General features: G+C 40.1%; 1 protein-coding gene across 1 annotated transcript in view; it reads right to left on the reverse strand.

Moving 5' to 3' along the window:
• nde1 (nudE neurodevelopment protein 1) overlaps window positions 1–18,770 on the reverse strand; it is a 37,865-nt gene that overhangs the window by 9,704 nt on the left and 9,391 nt on the right. The window contains exons 5-8 of the mRNA XM_043712133.1: window positions 9,627–9,775; window positions 7,305–7,441; window positions 7,019–7,192; window positions 5,011–5,093 (exon numbers count right to left, since the gene is read on the reverse strand). Coding sequence (XP_043568068.1) covers window positions 5,011–5,093; window positions 7,019–7,192; window positions 7,305–7,441; window positions 9,627–9,775 — 543 coding nt within the window. The remainder of the gene's footprint in view (window positions 1–5,010; window positions 5,094–7,018; window positions 7,193–7,304; window positions 7,442–9,626; window positions 9,776–18,770) is intronic.

Here is an 18,770-nt window from a genome sequence, read left to right on the forward strand (position 1 = left end):
TGCAGTGTACTTGCGAGCACTGGAAGCTTTATACTTTCATACACAGGTCCTAATTCTTTGCAGATAGAAAGAAAATGTACATGAACTGTATCTGTTTTAATTCCACAATCTGCTGGCTCATGCTTCAGAACAATGCCCTGAGCAGAACTGATCTCTTGGATTAAAAATTTCAACCCTGGCAGTTAACTGTCAATCATCTTTTAACTACTGCATTATCCATGCCAATGCCTCTACCAACTTGCTAACTAATCAGCACACTACTCAAAACAATGTTGTTTTTCCCCTTTAAATTAGTACTTTTACAAATGATCCTGATGACAGCAAAATGAAAAGCTACGCTGAAATGCATTAGATAATTTGAGTGCTGGAAAAAGATGCAAGTTAAACTTATCTACATATTAACACTCTGCTGCATTCTGTCCATGCCGGAAAGTCATGAAAGTGCTAACACTTGCAAACTGAGCATTTGTCTTTCGCTTGATAAATGTATTATGGCTTGATGTAGCTAATGTCCCTGGGACAGCCAAAAGGATTACCCTACATATGCTTTGAAGCAGGAAAAGCATCAAGGGTCTGCAGTCAGAGTTTCAAGAACTTGATAAAGTTCGAGAGCTGGACCTTGAAGGTACTGAAAGGAATCCAGAAATCAGGCACTAGTGAGGAACCTGACTTAACATTGCTGCTGTCATCATGTGACTGTGGGAAACCTGAAGGAAGGATGAAGAAGGATTCTAAATGTTGGAGGCAGGACGGACTGGGACAAGATGTACAGCTACACCTTAGCAGCTGGTATCAATGTCCTTAAGGGGAGGTTTTAAACTAATTTAGCAACTAGAGGAGTGCTCAATAATTAGGAGGAACAGAGAAACAAACCACACTGAAATCCTAAATCACCCAGAAATGGCAAAAAATACAACACAAGCAGTGCATGTGCTCCAATATACAGAAAGCACAGCGACACTGTCACAAGGGGTTATAATGGAATGGCAATAATTAAGTTGAGAATTTAACATCCCCCACTACACGTTGTCTTCAGGAAAGATGAGGGCAGGGCCGTACCGAACAGAAAGAGAGAGGAACGATTACTTTAGGGTTGAGGGCAGGAGCTGTGTGGTTGAAATTAAGAGATCAATTACATCTCAGTGAATATCAAAGACCAAATATTACTAAGGCTAGAAATAACCACATCAAACAGGAGTGGGACGGGGGCAATAGGGAGAGGGAACATTCTTAAAATCAGTATAATTTCAGCTTCTGGTTAGTGAAGTGAGAGTGTTCTACACTTTTTTTCAGCATGGAGTGCACTTGAGAAATAAAGGGATCACATCATCAGATCTGGAGTGAAATAAAATGTAAGGAATAATAAAGTGCCAAACACTCTACTGGATGAGAGTTGATTGATTTTGGAAGAGCAATTGTGTTCAGGAAACCAACAGGAAGAGAGGGAATAGTTCAGGAATAGACTTAACACATTCTCAAAACAAAAGGTAAAGGCAAAACTTCAGTTCCCGATGACTAAAAAGTATCAGATTATAATAATATTAAAAAGGCTATTGATAATGTTGATTAATAACTCTGTACAGAAGAAAACTGAATACTAAAGCACAGAAGAAGAAAATAATACAAGGAAAAAGCAAGAGCTGAGGTACAAAATGAGTAGTTAGCATTTGCTTTCACAATGTTAGAAGCTGTTGTTTTAGAGGGAGGAGGTAGTAAATAGAATGATAGGGTAAAACAATAAAGAGTCTGCAGATTCAAAGTGGAAAAGCGATCATCCAATCAAGTTGGGATGTATCTGAGTTGACCACCCTCACCCCCTTCCTCCTCCCCCAACCCCACCCACACCATCGAGGGACTTGAGAACTGAAGAAAATGAGAGAGATAAATCTGTCAACTGCTCAGTGCTGGGAAAACTAGAAATTAATCGCAGACAAAAGTAATTAGCACCTGAAAATGCCATTAGTAAATAAATGACAACACATTTATTACAAGGGAAATCTTGTTTGACCGAGTTCTTTACAATGGAATAATGGAGGGCATTTGATGCACATATGGACTTAAAAAGGTACTTAATAAAACATATCACATTAAACTAATTGGTATAATTGAATCCTATTTGATTGGAAAGGGCAGTGATAATGAAATTCACAGAATCATTAAAGAGGTAAAGTCGCCACAGTCCCAGAGGGGGAAAATCAGATTTGTACTGAAATTAAATCAGAACAGAGTTGCTGGAATCATGTAAACTCTCATTATAAAAGCTGGTCTAAAACACAGGGCACATATTGTCTACTCAAAACAAAAACCAATCTTCAAATATGAATATTTACTGTCATCCAGGCACGTTACTGGAGGAGGAAACAATTAATTTGCGTACAAAGACCTTAATTTCAATCACATTAGTGACAACACAAAGCAACAAGTCAAAGACTTAATTCTGCTCTGAGCAATGTCAGAACACTAAAATAATGGAAGCTTTATGGTTAAGCTACTTTCAAAGAACAAACTAACAAAAAAAAAGAGAAACAGTTGCACATTAAATTGCCTGGGTTTATGGTCTCACTGCCTGAATTCCAAAATAGACCAATGTTACTGGTACCTCATGTTGAAACAGTAGGTGTAATGTTGTGGAGATGAAAACTCCCGAAGGCTATGGAAAGATGGCAAGTGGGACAGGAAAACAGTTGAGGTAGTAGTAGCACATGGGTTTTATTTGGGGGGGGAAGGAGATTATTCCTGTAGTTAGTTAACTGGCCAGAAACAAGAAGGATAAAAACCTGCTCCAACTTTTCTTGGATACCTATTCAGGCAAATTGATCAGACCCTGAGGAAAATTTAAACTCTGACACAGAGGTGGGTGTTTCCTTGAAAATTTCCATGCGTAGCATAATTATCAATGAGAAGTTTAAGCGTCCCAGGCAGTTAGTGTATGCGGCTGCGAAGTGAAGAGATCCCACAGCACATCTTTCCACGTACAAACTGGGCCAATGAGGAAGGATGCTCAGTCTTGCTCACTGATCTCTTGCATTCTTGTGGTTTATTGACGCTAATTTTATGGGCCATTAGGGTACGGTTACTTAAGAAAGAACCAGCGAGTGACAAGACTCTTGTGGCACAGTGGTAGTGTGCCTATGTCTGGAACAGAAGACTTGGGTTCAAGCCTCACCTGCTCAGACAGTGTCTAATAACATTTCCAAACAGGTTGATTAGAAAATATCCAGCAACCAGTGATGACTGGAGCAGTGAAATAAGCCAATTAATAGAAGCAAGATCAATAAGTCTTTGTCAAGTAGCAGAATATTCGCAGAAAAACAATATTAGCAAGTTGTCACAGAACATTGGCATACAAATTGTTACATGATAACAATTTATTAAATTTTAAAAATACTGTACACAAGTTCTATAAATTTACAACTTACCCAAAAAATATTTTCATAATTTACAAAATACCCACAAAAAGAAAACCATAATCAGAAAAGCAATGACTCAAAGCTGAATATAAACATTGTACTTGTGACAAGATACAAATCCAGCCTATCACAAAATGCAGAGTGAAGCCTTTGAGCCGTTGTGTGGTTACTACTTTGCTTCAAGATAAACATCAAATATCATTTGAATTTCAGGTAAGTGTTTATAGAAGGATAAAGCAAGTCCTTTTCAGACTTCATAAAATATCAAAACTTCAAGCAAGGATATTGCAATTTATCAAGATATCATATTTGATTATCAAAACCATAACTGTTTAATGGGATATTCTCATCTTAATAAATCAATCAGTACTTAGTACTTGGATCAGGAGGTGAAATAAATCTAGATTAGTATACACAGCAATTTTTCAAGAGTCTACACTCAGGTAAAGCGAGATCCACCAGTCTGAACTAATCAGTTCCAGTGATTATCCACTTACTTTGAGAACATAATTGTCCCCTTTGAAATTGCAGTGCCAAGAAGAGGGATAAAAAAACAAAACAAGTGGACATTTTTTCATGGGATAATACAAGGTGACGATGTGCTTTGCCGTGACAAAGAGTGTTCGGTCAATAGAAAGGCCAAACAACATGTGTGGACATTATACTAGGGGGGAAAACAGAAACTGCATTCTTCAGGGGAAAAAAAAAGCATTGCAAATAATACAAACAGCCCAAATGGTATCTGCAGGAAACTATAGGGTAAGACCCACTGAGGCAGCTGTGCAACTTAGGTCACTCAACCTTCATCCATTCACACAGTTGCCCCATAAGAGTGGTTGAAAAATCTTCACTTGAAACAAATTGCATGGAGTAGAGTGACAACAGGAAAAACAAAATAAGTGGAAGTATGTACACACATTTTTTGTCTCCAGTAAAAAAAAGTGCCCCAAAGAACAACTCAACAATAGTCCTGACCTCAATTGTTTACCAAACCCTGACACTAAATAACCCACAAACAACTTGACATTGACTTCAGTCAGTGCCTGGCAAATAAGAAATGCCTCCTGAATTTCACATGAATCAAACACATTAAAAACAAAGTTAAAGCATCAACCCCTTTGTAAGTACCAAGTTTACTGAATTGGGTCAGCCAATTCTCTCAAAGGTTCCTGGCTAATCCAGCTAGATTGAGGTAAGCTTTCCTTATCATTTACCACATTATAAAAAAGGGAGAAATAAGTGATAAGCAAGTAATGGACCTTACAGCAATAAAAGCACTGCAAGAAAATGCTGAATTCTGGTGATAAGATTGTGATGTGAAACTAGCAGGCACTTGATAATTTTTTTTAGGGTTAAAAAAAAAGGTGCTTTCCTCTGGTCAGTTCCCAAGTGAATATAAAACAACTTGCAAACATGCCTCAGTGCTTCAGATTTCAGGAATAATTCAAACAGTAAAGGGAGTCTGATTTTATTCAGTGTAGAATTCTCTGAAAGAGCTTTTCTGTGCAATTCAACGATAAAACCTGTTGAGGCCAGGAATGAGCATGAGGGGGCTTAGAAACTCACAGAACACTGCACTCAAAAATGCTGCAATCCTTACCCCAACTTTCCTAAGCAAGTCTCCCACTATGTTAAGTGCAGATATCCTGGCTGATGGAGTCAGAGGGCTGCCAGTGTAACCATCTGGAAACAAAAACAAAATTCAAAAATAATGAATTCCACTCAAGACCAGCTAATATTTGCATCCAAGTAAAACAAAACATTGGAGTGAAAAAAATCAGTCACAGAGCAACGCAATGTGCTTGGAAACAGGTCAATATGTTCACATTGATGAAGTAGGCCATTTGACCAATAAAGCACATCCTTCCATCATACCCCACATTTCCCCATTAAAGCAGTGATCTCCAGCACTGAGAAATCACACCTTAGTCAGAATCAGGTCAGGTGACAGTGGGGAGAGATGTTTGTATATCTTCTTCACGAGTAGTTCTTGTGGTGCAGTGGTAGTGCCCCTTCCTTTGTGCCAGGAGATCTGGGCTCAAGTCCCACCTGCTCAAAGGATGTGCAATAATATCTCTGAACAGCTTGATTTTTCTTGGTGCTGACAGACCCAACAACAATTGCAATCAGAAACTAGGCAAGAAGTTAAAAAAAACATGGATTCTTATCCTACTTTTCGCAAATTATGTTCTTCCCTGAATTGCTTACTTTTAAAAAATAGGTCAGGTCCATTTTTTTAAATCCTAACTTAATCATTTTAAACTCTGCCTTAAGTTGCTCTGCCGAGGAAAACAGAGCTGAAAGCTCACTTCATCCTGGTCATAACTGTTACTGATTGCCCTAAACATCCTTGGTCACGAAAGATCCCAACACTGTATATTATGGGTTTTCAGCTTCCAACTGTGCAGCATGTTTAACAGAATCAAAAAGCTGTTTTTTCCCCTGTGCACAATCGCTAATTCCATTGCCTCAGTTCAAATTATTACTCACTATTGGGTTGATCAGGGTCACTCAGTGCTACAGTAATTGTATATACAAACTGGTCTTTCTCATGAGCAAATACCCTTCAAAAGGTTTGTCTTTCTGCTTGTTAATCAAGGCCAGTTCTGTTCTGAATGTGAGGGATTTTCACACTGAGAAATGAAACACTTCCCAATGTAGGTACCTGGGTGCAGTATTAAGCACAGACAGCTTTGGTTTAAAGATGATTCTGCTTAGCCCACTGTGCCTTATCCCCAAGCTGCCAAGCACTTGCCCATCTCCCTCTCATTGCTCCTTCCACTGCACCAACCCACAGCCCAACTACACTCAGCTTGTGCTCCTCTGAACGATTGCAAATTGGTGCCAAATTAGTGGCACTTTATAATTCGGGTCCGTGGTAATGGTTCGTTGGTCTAGGTGTGTGATTCTCGCTCAGGATCTTATATGTTGTAAACATGCAAGAGGTCCTGGGACCAAATCCCAGACGTCTTTTCAAAACAAAAGAGAGGCTCTCTTGCCTACAATGATAATGCCCCTACCCCTGGACTGAGAGGCCTAGGTTAAAGTCCCACCTGCTCTAAAGGTGTGCAATAATATCTCTGAACAGGTTGATTTGAAAAATAAGTATAATATAAGCCCAACAGCTCTTGTGGCATAGAGGTAATGTCTCTATCTCTGAGCCAGGAGGCCTAGGCTCAAGTCCCATCTGCTCCAGAGTTGTGTAATAACATGACTAACAGGTTTATTAAAAAGTTCTTTCATACAGACTCATTCCTATCAAAGGTGCAATGCCCTTCAGAGGATCATTATAGACTTGATGGGCCTGAATAGGCTCTGCCTGCTCTGTAGGGATTCTGTAAAACCCTGTGGGATTGGAATTCAGGTTTGAATTCTGCCTTCTGTATCTGCCTTCTGTGCAATCCAGTTCAGCTGCCCCCAACCCACTAAATCAATCTTCGAGTGATCAGATTTGCATCCCTCAAATGAATTTATTCCCATTTCTAGGGTCAGTCATGTTTCTGTAGACTGATTTTGCATGAAGTTTCCACAAAGGCAGACAATATCGGAAAACTCCAAAACACTTTAAAATATAATTGTAGACACTGTTTGATAACATGGCGCCTTACCTTTGGTAAACATGGCAGGTGTGGAGAACCCACTGCTGGGTCCTTTACAGATCAATGGGGTCAAAGGCATTGGCGTGGATGTTGGAGCTGTTGCATTTTCAGAATCTGAAGAATTGCTTGTGGGTTTCCTGATTGAATCTGGCTTTTGCTGTACGGCCAACTCTTGTCTCAGATCTGAAAGCAAACGTCAATTTTTTTGGCATTAATGATTAAAAAAAGTAAACTTTTGCAAACATTTAACTGTACATCCACAGCAGCTTTTCTCAAAAAAAAAAGCAATGCTAACCTCTTGCTTCATCTTTCAGTCTCTGTACAGACACCAAAAGATTTTCTTTCTCATCAAGTTCACTCTCTAAGAAGGCATTCCTCTCAATTGCCTGGTTCAGTCGCTGCTCAAAATCCTCCAGGGACATAATAGTTGCTCTGTGCAAGAAACCAAAATCGCAGAATAGAATCAAAAGGGGAGTAAGATACACATCACTGCAAGCATAGATTTTTACTACAACATTCTAAAGAAGAAACGCTGTTTTGTTATAAATTTCCCAAGCTGAAGCTGTCCTTCACCAAAATGCCCTGGATTTATTTTTTTCAAAAATGCTTTGAAAATGTCAATTGCCAAATTCATATTTCAAAAGGTGTGGATTATAAAATTAAACTTCTAAAAGTTGCCAAGTATTGTATGCATGTGTGGCTGTGGCCAATACTGTCTAACCCAATGCCACTCTTCATCACTAAATGTAAACCAATTTAAAATTGAACTGCATGTTGAAAATTTGAAAACAATCCTCACTTTCATGAAAGTAGCAGTCAATATTTCATGACCGAAATATAGCCAGTTTGCAACAGACCACCATTGCTCAGTGCTTAAAAGCATGACTTAAGTGCTTAAGTGTGGATCTTAACCAGCCAAGATCAGAACCAGAAACCAACTGAGTCACACATTCCATGATTCAAAAGTATTAAGCAAAGATTTTTGGCTCTTCGTCGCAACTTTCAAAACCAAGCGAGTCAGTTGCCAGATCTTTATTTTACAGCAAATATTAATACTGGTGTTTATTCTGTAGGAGTTCATGATGTAGGGGTAACAGGAACATGGATAGAAAACAGTACAGAGGAACCTCAATTATCTGATTGTCAATTATCCGAATTTCGGATTACCCGAACAAGATCACACAGTCCAAATACTTGGCTAAACTGTGTTATCCAGAAATTCGATTATCCAAACAAAATACTCCCTTGCCTGTGTTGTTTGGATAATCGAGGTTCCTCTGTATATACAAATAGTTTTATCCCTGCTTAGCAGGATGTGATGACTCAGCCACAACCATCAAGTCTATATCCTTCCAACATACACCACCAGCAGACAGAGAGTGGGAAGGAAGTTGGATCCTCTACTAGCACTATCCATAGTTCCAGGCTACATGTATGTCACAGCAACTCTGACTCAATATGAAATGTCACACCAACAGTAGGTATGTTTGACCCAGTTTGTTCATAACATTTATGTTGTGTAATGACATAACCTTTGCTTTTAGGGGCATTGGAACAGTAGGCCATTCAGCCAAACATTCTAAACAACCATGGTCCAAACTGCTTCATACAAAAAAGCCCAAATTTATGTTTATCAATTACCCATAAAGTCCAAATCTCCTTCAAAAGTTTACTCCATTAAATTTAAAATTTTGATTGCTTACTCTCTCTTCTCAATCATATTGAGGTCACGGTTTGCAAAATATTTCATCATGATCAGAACGTTAATCAATTCTAATCCTTTTCTCATTCACCAGCACTATAACAAGTACGGTCTGCTCCCTTGCCAGTTTTAAAACAGACAATTCCAGGAAGTTGTCCTGAATCAAGTAGAAAAATCATGGCTTTACTACTTGAGCTTTTTTGCATCCGTGAAAATCACCCAACGTAGCTGGGTTATGTTACAAACTTCCTTAAACTCACCAGCCCCCACACAATTACATCACTACTGTCAAGAGACCAGCAAAAGAACTCCAGCCACACAGTCTTGTATCCCTTCCTGTTCCTTAGCTCGACTCACAATGTTTCCAGTGTCTAAGCATTCTTGTCATTCCTCCAGCTGTATATCATATCAACAGTTATCCATCCCTTTCATAGTCCTCTATGAAGTGATGTGGCTTGGAATGTTTAGCTCCCAATCTTGCCTAACAGGAGACCAAGTCTCTTCTGGTTACACAGCAGCTTTGAAGCAAAGCTGATGCCTCAATTCATTCACTGCCTGTGTGTGCATTTCTGTATGTACTACTTATTGGGTACATGGAATGGGCATTGTACATAAACATTTTATACAATGAACTAATAAAACAAAACTGTCACCTGACAAAGGAGCAGTGCTCCAAAGGCTTGTGATTTCAAATAAATCTGTTGGACTAGAACCTGGGGTCATGTAACTTCTGACCTTACATGCTTTACAGGGTTAGTATGGGATGCTGGATCAGTTTAAGAGATCAGTCATGATCTTATGATCTAGCAGAAGAGGGCTCATGGGGCTGGTTGACCTGCTGCATTCCTCTCTCAGCTGCTTGCTTTTGCTCACTGCGTTGTACTGTACTATTGAAATTTCTAAGTAATACTATACCTTTTAGCACGTTCCAAGTCATCATTTGCTTGTTCTAGTTCTCTGATATATTTCTGCAGCTGGTCTTTAATCGCTGTGGTCTCAGCAAGCTCATCCTGCAGCATAGTAATCCGTTTATAATTCTCGGAATGGTGCTCCTCTAACTTCTCCTGAAAATTCAATGTCACAATCAGATTGAATTAGGAGTTGAACTGAAGATGGGTTTCACAGTATAGGCAGAGAGCAGATCCACTTCCAGCCCAAACATACAATTTCCACCATCTTCCCTTTTGCAGAGATAGCAAGGATGCTGCAGGAAAATGTCGCCAATATTCACCACCCAACCAAAAGGTAATCATTTGGATCAAGGTTCAGATAACTGCTACCATAGGATCACACCCACAATCTCTTCTTGTAAGAAAGAAATGCAAATTAAGTGATGCAGCAACACAGAGTAACAATACTCAGTGCCATAAATCCACTGGATTGGAGCGAGAGTTGTACATTTTACAAACTTACAATATTTACACGGGCACATTTGTGACATAATGGTGGCACCCCTACCTTGGGTTCAAGTTCCACCTGGTCCAGACTAAGATCATAACATCCCTAACAAACTAATTAAAATTAAATTGATATAACTGGCAAAAAGAAAGAGCAATTACGAGGAGATAGTGAGGACTGCAGTTGACAAAGTGTGGCACTGGCAAAAGCGCATCAAGTCAGACAGCATCCGAGGAGCAGGAGAGTCAACGTATCGGGCAGGGTCCTGATGACTCTCCTGCTCCTCAGATGTTGCCTGACCTGCTGTGCTTTTTCCAGCGCCACACTTTTAAACAAAAAAGCAGTTGCTTGATCAAGCCTACCCCCTGGCTGGAACAGGGGGATGATTTTGCTTCAAACCTCATGATTTACCAAGCAGTTCATTAAGGACAGAGAATGAACCTCAGAATCAACTTCTTCCTTCAATGATGAAGAGTGAATTAACTTCAACCTGGTTTGCAAAACTTCTCTTTGGTATTTAACCCAAATGATGGAGGCTGGTACAATTACATTTAAAAGGCATCTGAATGGGTATATGAGTAGGAAGGGTTTAGAGGGATATGGGCCAAGTGCTAGCAAATGAGACTAGATTAATTTAGGATATCTGGTCAGCATGGATGAGTTGGACCGAAGGGTCTGTTTCCGTGCTGTGCATCTCGATGACTCTATTACAATTGTTGGAAAGGGTGCAGAAAAGATTTACGAGGATGTTTCTGTGACTGGGGGGTTTGAGTTATAAGGAGAGGCTGGGATTTTTTTCCCCTGGAGTACAGGAGGTTAAGGCGGTGACCTTATACTTTTATAAAATCATGAGGCATTGATAAGGTAAATAGCAAAGGTATTTTCCCTCGGATAGGGGAGTTCAAAACTAGATGGTATAGTTTTAAGGTGAGGGAAAAGATTTTAAAGGCACTCGAGGGGCACCTTTTTCACGTAGAGAATGGTCCACATGTAGAATGAGCTGCCAGAGGAAATAGTAAAGGCATGCACAGTTACAACATTTAAAAGACATTTGGACAGGTAAATGGGTAGGCAAAACTAAAGGGATATGAGCCAAGCACAGGCAAACAGACTTGCTCAGTTTAGGACAGCTGGTTGGCTTGGATAATGTGGGCTGAAGAGTCTGAATGTGCTCTGTGACTATGACATTTTAACATTGTTGTTTTAGGCAGTATATAGAAGACTAATATGCACTGAAGTGAAGAGAGTTCAAACCATTGGAATCACAGCAAACAATGCTCACCAATAATTCTGAAAGCTAAATCCTTCAACCATCAATCCCCAGGACATCCAAAAGGCAAGCAAAAATTCCTCATTTACATTGCGTATTGTGCAGTTTACCTTCCCTAAAGCTGTTTAAATAGGAACAATCTTGGCCAACTGCTGTGAACAACAAATGTAAACAATTTGCATCGGTCAGGTGGACAAGAAAGTGGTAAACGGAATCCAACCCGGAGAAGCATAAGATGCATTTGGGAAGACCCAACAAGTCAAAGGCATACACAATAATTGAGAGGATCCAGAGGATAGAGAGAGGAAGTGAGGGACTTGGGTTGTTAAGACAAATTGAACATATTCCGTGATTAACAGGTATTGAATGTAAAAGAGCAGGAAAGTTAGTCAAACTGTTAACAGAGTAGGTTTGGGGTTGTTTTCATTGGAGAAAAGAAGGTTTAGGGGTGACTTGATAGAGGTGTACAAGATGATTAGGGGTTTAGATAGAGTTGACCGTGAGAACCTTTTTCCACATATGGAGTCAGCTATTACGAGGGGGCATAGCTTTAAATTAAGGGGTGGTAGGTATAGGACAGATGTTAGGGGTAGGTTCTTTACTCAGCGAGTTGTGAGTTCATGGAATGCCCTGCCAGTAGCAGTGGTGGACTCTCCCTCTTTATGGGCATTTAAGCGGGCATTGGATAGGCATATGGAGGATAGTGGGCTAGTGTAGGTTAGGTGGGCTTGGATCGGCGCAACATCGAGGGCCAAAGGGCCTGTACTGCGCTGTATTCTTCTATGTTAGGCCACAACACAAGTATCGTTTGCAACTCTGGTCATTCCAATTCAGGAAGGGTAAAAAGGCACCCAAAACAGTACAAAAACCATTTCTGAGGACATTGGCAGCACTGGAAAATTGCAGCTTGCCAAAAGGGAAGATTAGGTAGTCAGGGCTGTCCTATTGAGAACTGAGGAAACAGGGGGGAGATTTGATTCAGGTTCACAAGATTGTGAGGGCCTGGAGACAATGGATTGGGGAGGATTTATTTTCATTATCAGAGGGGTCAGTAACTAAGAGAGAGTATTGGTAAAATGATTGAAGGGGACATATTTTAACCGAAGGATAGTGAAAAACATTGCCTGAAATTTTAAAAAAAGGCTAAATAGAGAAAGCCTCAACTGATCATCTATCTGAAAAGGTGTCAGCAGCCTGTAGCCTCCAGGGATACAGACTAAGTGTTAGAAAGTGAGATTAGACTGATTAGCTCTTCCTAAACTGAACTCGAGAGGGGAGTAGAGAGCGACAGTTTCGAACATCAAGGCAGCAGATAACAGATATCCAGGATCAATGGAAATCAGGAGGGATCTCTCCAAGCATTGTGTCATACAAAAGGAAGCGGAGTCTGTTTGTTGGAAGCCATTCCTCTCAATCCAAGGACATCACAATGGGAATTCCTCAGGGTAGTGTCCTTGGCCCAACCACCTTCAGATGCTTCAATGATTCTCCTTCTGTCACCAGGTTAGAAGTGGGATATTCGCTGATGTTCATTTACAGCTCCTTAAATACTGAAGCAACCCCAGTCCAAATGCAACAAAATCTGGACTACACCCAGGCTCAGGCTGACAAGTGGGAAATATTATACCACAAAAGTGCCAGGCAATGACCTTCTCCAACAAGAGAATCTAACCATCCCCTCATAACATTCAATGGTATTGTCATCAATGAATACCCACTGGCAACATCACAGAAGGTGCACTGTGCAGACACTGATCAGCAGATCAGAGGCTGGGAGTTCTACAGCAAGTCACTTCTTGTCAAAGCCTATCCACCATCTACAAGTCACAGCCATTCTTTATTTTTCATTCTCAGGATGAAGGTGTCGCTGGCTAGGCCAGCATTTTTTTCACCATCCCAGGGAGCAGTTAAGAGTCAACCCCATTGCCGTGGGTCTGGAGTCACATGTGGGCCAGACAAGATAAGGATGGCAGTTTCTTTCCCTAAAGGACATTAGTGAACCAGATGGGTTTTTCCAACAATCAACAATGAATTCATGGTCATCATTAGACCTTTAAATCCAGATTTCTTTTATTCTACCATTTTTAATGACGGTATCAAAGCCAGAATTGTGAATTTCTGAATTAACAGTCCAGTGATAATACCACTAGACCACCATCTCCTCAGGAGGTTAATTCAAGAGTCTGATAGAATACTCTCCACTTGCCTGATGAGGGAAGGTAAACTGCATAATACTCATTTACATTGAGTTTCAGCTCATTGCTGTTCAACACTTATTGCTGAAAGTTATGCTTCAATTAATTAAATTCCTTATCCACAACAGCACTCCCCTCCCCCTCTGTTCCTGCTGGGAATGAGAATTCCCTGCAGACAGACAGGGAACCATGGCCAAGTTCCCCAAGCCTTCACCCAGCAGATACCAATTAGCACAGTATGGTCAGGGCAAGAGGATTTTACAATACTCAGTTGATTACACTTAGAATAGATTTTTTGAAGAATATGTTTTCTTAAAGCACCCTAAAGCTGATAACAAAACAGAACTTAGTGAGAGCAGTTACTGAAAGCAGTTAGTCTCAAACTAGCTGTTAAACAGTACATCATCTGCCCAGAAAAAGACTCTTAACTTATGCAAATATTTCAAATATTGTCACATCCAAGCCTCCCTTTCTCAAAAGCTTCCAATTCCACATCCCATCCTGCCACCAGCCCCATTCCCACCAGTGCAGATCTTCCGGATGCTCTTCTGTAACTGGTTCCGAAATAGCATACAGAAAACCAGGTCAAGGTTACAGCTACCACAGTGTAATTTTGTGGCTTCCTCTTAATGCTGCAGCTGAGCTCAAACACAGAACCGTAGAGAGGTTCAAAAAAAGTGTAGTTACATTTTCAACAACCACTGTTGGATGCATTTATTTCAAAACACTCAAGGTAAGATCCTAGTGAATATGGGCACTGAAGGAGGGTTCACCTGGTCAGACATTTGATGACAGCCTTTCCAGAAAAATTGAGGGATGCAGAAGACAGCAGCTGCATGGGAAAACCACACCCTGCAAGTCCCCCTCAAAGCCACTCACCATCCTTCTTGGAAATATATTACAATTCCTTCACTGTCACTGGGTCAGAATCCTGGAATTCCTTCCCTCAGTGCATTGTGGGTCAATCCATGGGACATGGACCACTCTGGCTCATGAAGGCAGCTCACCACCACCTTGTGGAACAATTACAGGATGGACAACACATGGTCTTTCACTTCTGGTGAAAGAATAAAAGATATTGAACCCGCTTTCTACACTTCCAGAAATAAGATACCTTGTACCCAGTAATCTTACAAATTACATTAGATAACTCATGAAATATTAGGTCAGTCATGGGATTGCTCATGGTTACTTTGAAATTTTGAGAGGTGTTCAAACGTTCTGAGGTGAATACACTGAGGTAGGAATAGAAGTAATGATATGCTGTACTTACTGAAAGAATGTTCATGTTAAAATTACTATAATCCTGACAGGGATGTACTTTTGGATTTCTTTTCCACTTGCCCACTTCCCAATATTTCCAATGTCAGTTAATCACAGGAGTGTCCCACCACCTACCAGATATGTTCCAGATGCTTTCTCAACAAGATGCATGAGAACCAGCCACTGGTGACTTGATGTTAGGGTGAACCAGCCCTCCAATAATCGCCTACGGTTAACTGGGTAATTGTACCAAATGCCGAAGGGTGATTACAGTGGAAGGCAGACCACAAGCAAGTCTCAACAGAAGAGGCTCCTGTCTTAGATAACAATACTCAGTTTATTATATCACAATAACTTGTTTGTCATTACATTAACTCAGGCAGATTAATTACTATGAACCAGACAGGTAGAGTAGACATGTACCCCAATCAGGACAATTCCAGAGTCCGACTTGCCTAATGACAACTGCCAGAAGTCCAGAACATTCTGTCACAACCTGACTCAATTTCCATCACAAAATGGCCATTGTGTCCCATCTCAATCAATTCTCTTGATAGCACCCTCTGAAGGGAAACACACAGTTTAATCTTCAATTGGCTGCAAACAGATGGCCCAACTGAGGCCTCAAACTCAAAACCAGAAAAACTGCAGATGCTGTAAATCAGAGACAAAAATAGAAATTGTTGGGAAAAACTCAGCAGGTCTGGCAGCATCTGTGGAGAGAAATCAATTAACTTTTCAGGTCTGAGGAAGGGTTATTCGACCTGAAATGTTAACTGATTTCTCTCCATAGATACTGCCAGACCTGCTGACCTTTTCCTGTAATTTCTATATTCAATGCCTCAAACTATCCTTGTTCCCTTCAGTATTAATCCCACAGTGAGTTGGGACTCTAAATAATGGCATTAACAATGCTTCCCTGCTCGATTGCTGAAATATTCACTGATTCATCATTTCCTCGAAGGCAGTGGGGTTATTACAGACTGGAATTAGGGCAGTTTCAGAGCTTCGTTACCCTTTAGCACTAACGGACTGTAATGCACCACCATAAATCGCAGCCTTGCCTTGTACAAGGTTCGTTCATTGGTCCCTTTACACCTTCCAAAATTCTGTTTCCAAACCATTACTATTTTGGTATTATAAATCTTTCTTTTATATTCCACTGGCTGAGACAGATATATAGTGTAACACTGGAGACAGCTCCTCTTCCCTTCAACCACAGCACTTTCAGCTCAATCATCAAACACCTCACTTACCATCCCACTTGCAGGTTTAACTACAAACATTCTGATTTCAACAGTGGTGCTCACAAATGTTATTCCACTACGTGAAACATCAAAAGACAAATTAGTTGGCATCTTCCACATTCTCTTTCCCCATCCCATCCAGAAAGTAAATGATCTGTGCAGGATTGTTATAAGAAGGTAGACTGACGGATATTGTATACTGGCACAAGGATGTGCTTCAAGGTTGCGAAACTGAAGAGAGGTTTTACACACGAGGAGCTCATTACTGCAACCTCACCCCCTTCCTTTAGCTCTAACCTTCTTAGCACACCAAAGCCACAAATCTATCAACGCAAAATACAGACTCCAATAGTTAACAAAATATCAAGACTGCAATTCACCCAATATCTACACAATTATAACGCATCATAGTTTTTTATTGACATCCAATTTTAAGGATAGCATTCCATTTATTGAGGATCTTGCTTTTTCAGGTGGGCAGGGTGAGGTGGTGGCTGGTTAGGAAAGACAGAACACCAACTTGCACTTTGATAGATTAAATTTTCTAAGTTCACAGGAAAGGGATATTAGGACAGGTGGCTTTCAAGCCCATCTCACAGTAGCAGTGCCTCTGAAGTAAACACCAAGTAAAGTCAAATATTGGCATGCTGAGAAACTGAAATGTTCCTGACGACCTTTACAGAAACAAACTCATTTTAATACAGCTGGCTCATATGGGATTTTCCCAGACAGTTGAAATTTAGTAGCACAAAGGTAAATGGTTGCAAATCGCAATGCACCATTGTTTTATGGTCATTATGTCAGCTATAAGATCACCATACAATACAAACAAGGCAATGTCTATGCTGGGACTGCAAGTAACCAGCAGAGAAGCATTTCAAAAAATAAGCCTGGAATTTTAAACTTTTTGAGGGGTGGTAAGCGGGTGGGTGTGGGATTTGCTGCTGTTTACGTGTCACAACAGACATGGAATCCAAAGCATAAATTCCATTTTTAAAAAAACACAATCTCAAATCTACCTACTCTGGGTCATTCCTATTTTCCCCATTAAATGGCTAAAATAATCAAACTCAGCGAAGAATATTTTTAAACTTGGTTTGCCACATCAGAGGATGCACATTTCCACGAATGCATTTCCCAAACATGTCCACTGTAGCAAGCGATGTTTAAATTAGACAGAGATTTAAAAGATCAGGGAATCAGTACGGCATTGGCTAAAAGAAAATTTTTAAAAACTAATTTTCCATCAAGTATGGTAGACTATAATCAGAAAGCTGCACCATCATAGTCTATTTCCTCTCTTATGCTGGTTCAACACATACAGACACCCGAATCCCTTCATTCAAATGGTCATGCCACCACAAAGCATATGTAACACATCGCCAAAATGCAACAGGAAGAAAACAAGTATTATGCAACACACCACGCAGAAATTTTCTCAAATTGTATCAACTCTCACTGCTCCACTACTATCACACAAATTACTACTTGTAATGCATCATAGAGATAAATACTGTTCAAAGTAACCCCCCCAACCCCCAGATATTAGCCAGAGAGGCATTATACTGTAGTAATGGAATGTTTCTCACAGTTCAATTAAACAAATGAAAGTATCAGATAGCCTACTTGCAATACAGTTAGTTACAGTATACAGCTTCCAGATGTCAAATGCAATTTAGACTTTTTGCCGTTCTCACGGAGAATTTGTTTAATTCCAACAAAAAAAAAATTGGTCCCAATCACTCTGACTTGGAAATTGAGTGTCCCTGAAGAGCACAAACATGCTCCCAGCTGACAGCTCAGCAGCAGATTCAAACAATGGATTGCCTGTTTCCTCAGACACTTGTTTGCACTCAGTCTTCATAAAGAAAGCAAGCCTACATGGCCTGCTTTAGAAAAGGATACTCTTTTAAGCTGATTAATTAATTTAGCAAAAGTTTGCAAGGTTACCACAAAGTGTCTTTCAGGATTTTAGATAAAGCATACCTCAGAAAGGGTCTACAAATTAAAACAAGAAACTAAGCAGGCTCACCATTCAAATAGGTACATTTAACATTCCAAGTTAACACTTAGAACAGTGAAATCAGAAATTATATTCATATTATAATTTAATATTCTAATTTATAAGTGATTGGATACACTTCAACCCATCGACAGTAACAAAATAATTCAAAATATCATTAAAACCTGAACTTGTGCCAAAACAGCATTGCCACAAAATAAACCCACTGCAGAGGTGGATGTTATGCCAGTGTGAATGGGCAGCTAGCCCGTATAAACTGGGTACAATCCCACCAAGCTAAATTGAATGCATTACAGTTGCTATGATCTCTTTCCCTGGCCAGACAATGCTACCACTATGCAGTGTTTAGAAGATAAAACTGAAGGATGAGGAGGGAGGAAAAAAAATCTAAGCATTTAACGTCTTCAATTGTGCGCAAATTTTCTGCAAACATAAAAAAGGGCCCACTGCCTGGTAACTGCCCCAGTACCAAACAGAATTTTGGCACAGGGGGTCACTAAACCTTTCAGAAGCAAATAATAAGGGTTCTCCCCATCAGCAGTTTATAAACAGTTATGAAGTAAACAGACAAAATCACCATTCCAATGTAGTTCCAGTTTGTAATGACTTAGGCACACTCTAGCAGTAGAGATACATTGCCCATTAGTGTAGGCATGGCAACTC

This window comes from Chiloscyllium plagiosum, chromosome 21, assembly GCF_004010195.1.
Source record: "Chiloscyllium plagiosum isolate BGI_BamShark_2017 chromosome 21, ASM401019v2, whole genome shotgun sequence".
Classification (NCBI taxonomy): domain Eukaryota; kingdom Metazoa; phylum Chordata; class Chondrichthyes; order Orectolobiformes; family Hemiscylliidae; genus Chiloscyllium; species Chiloscyllium plagiosum.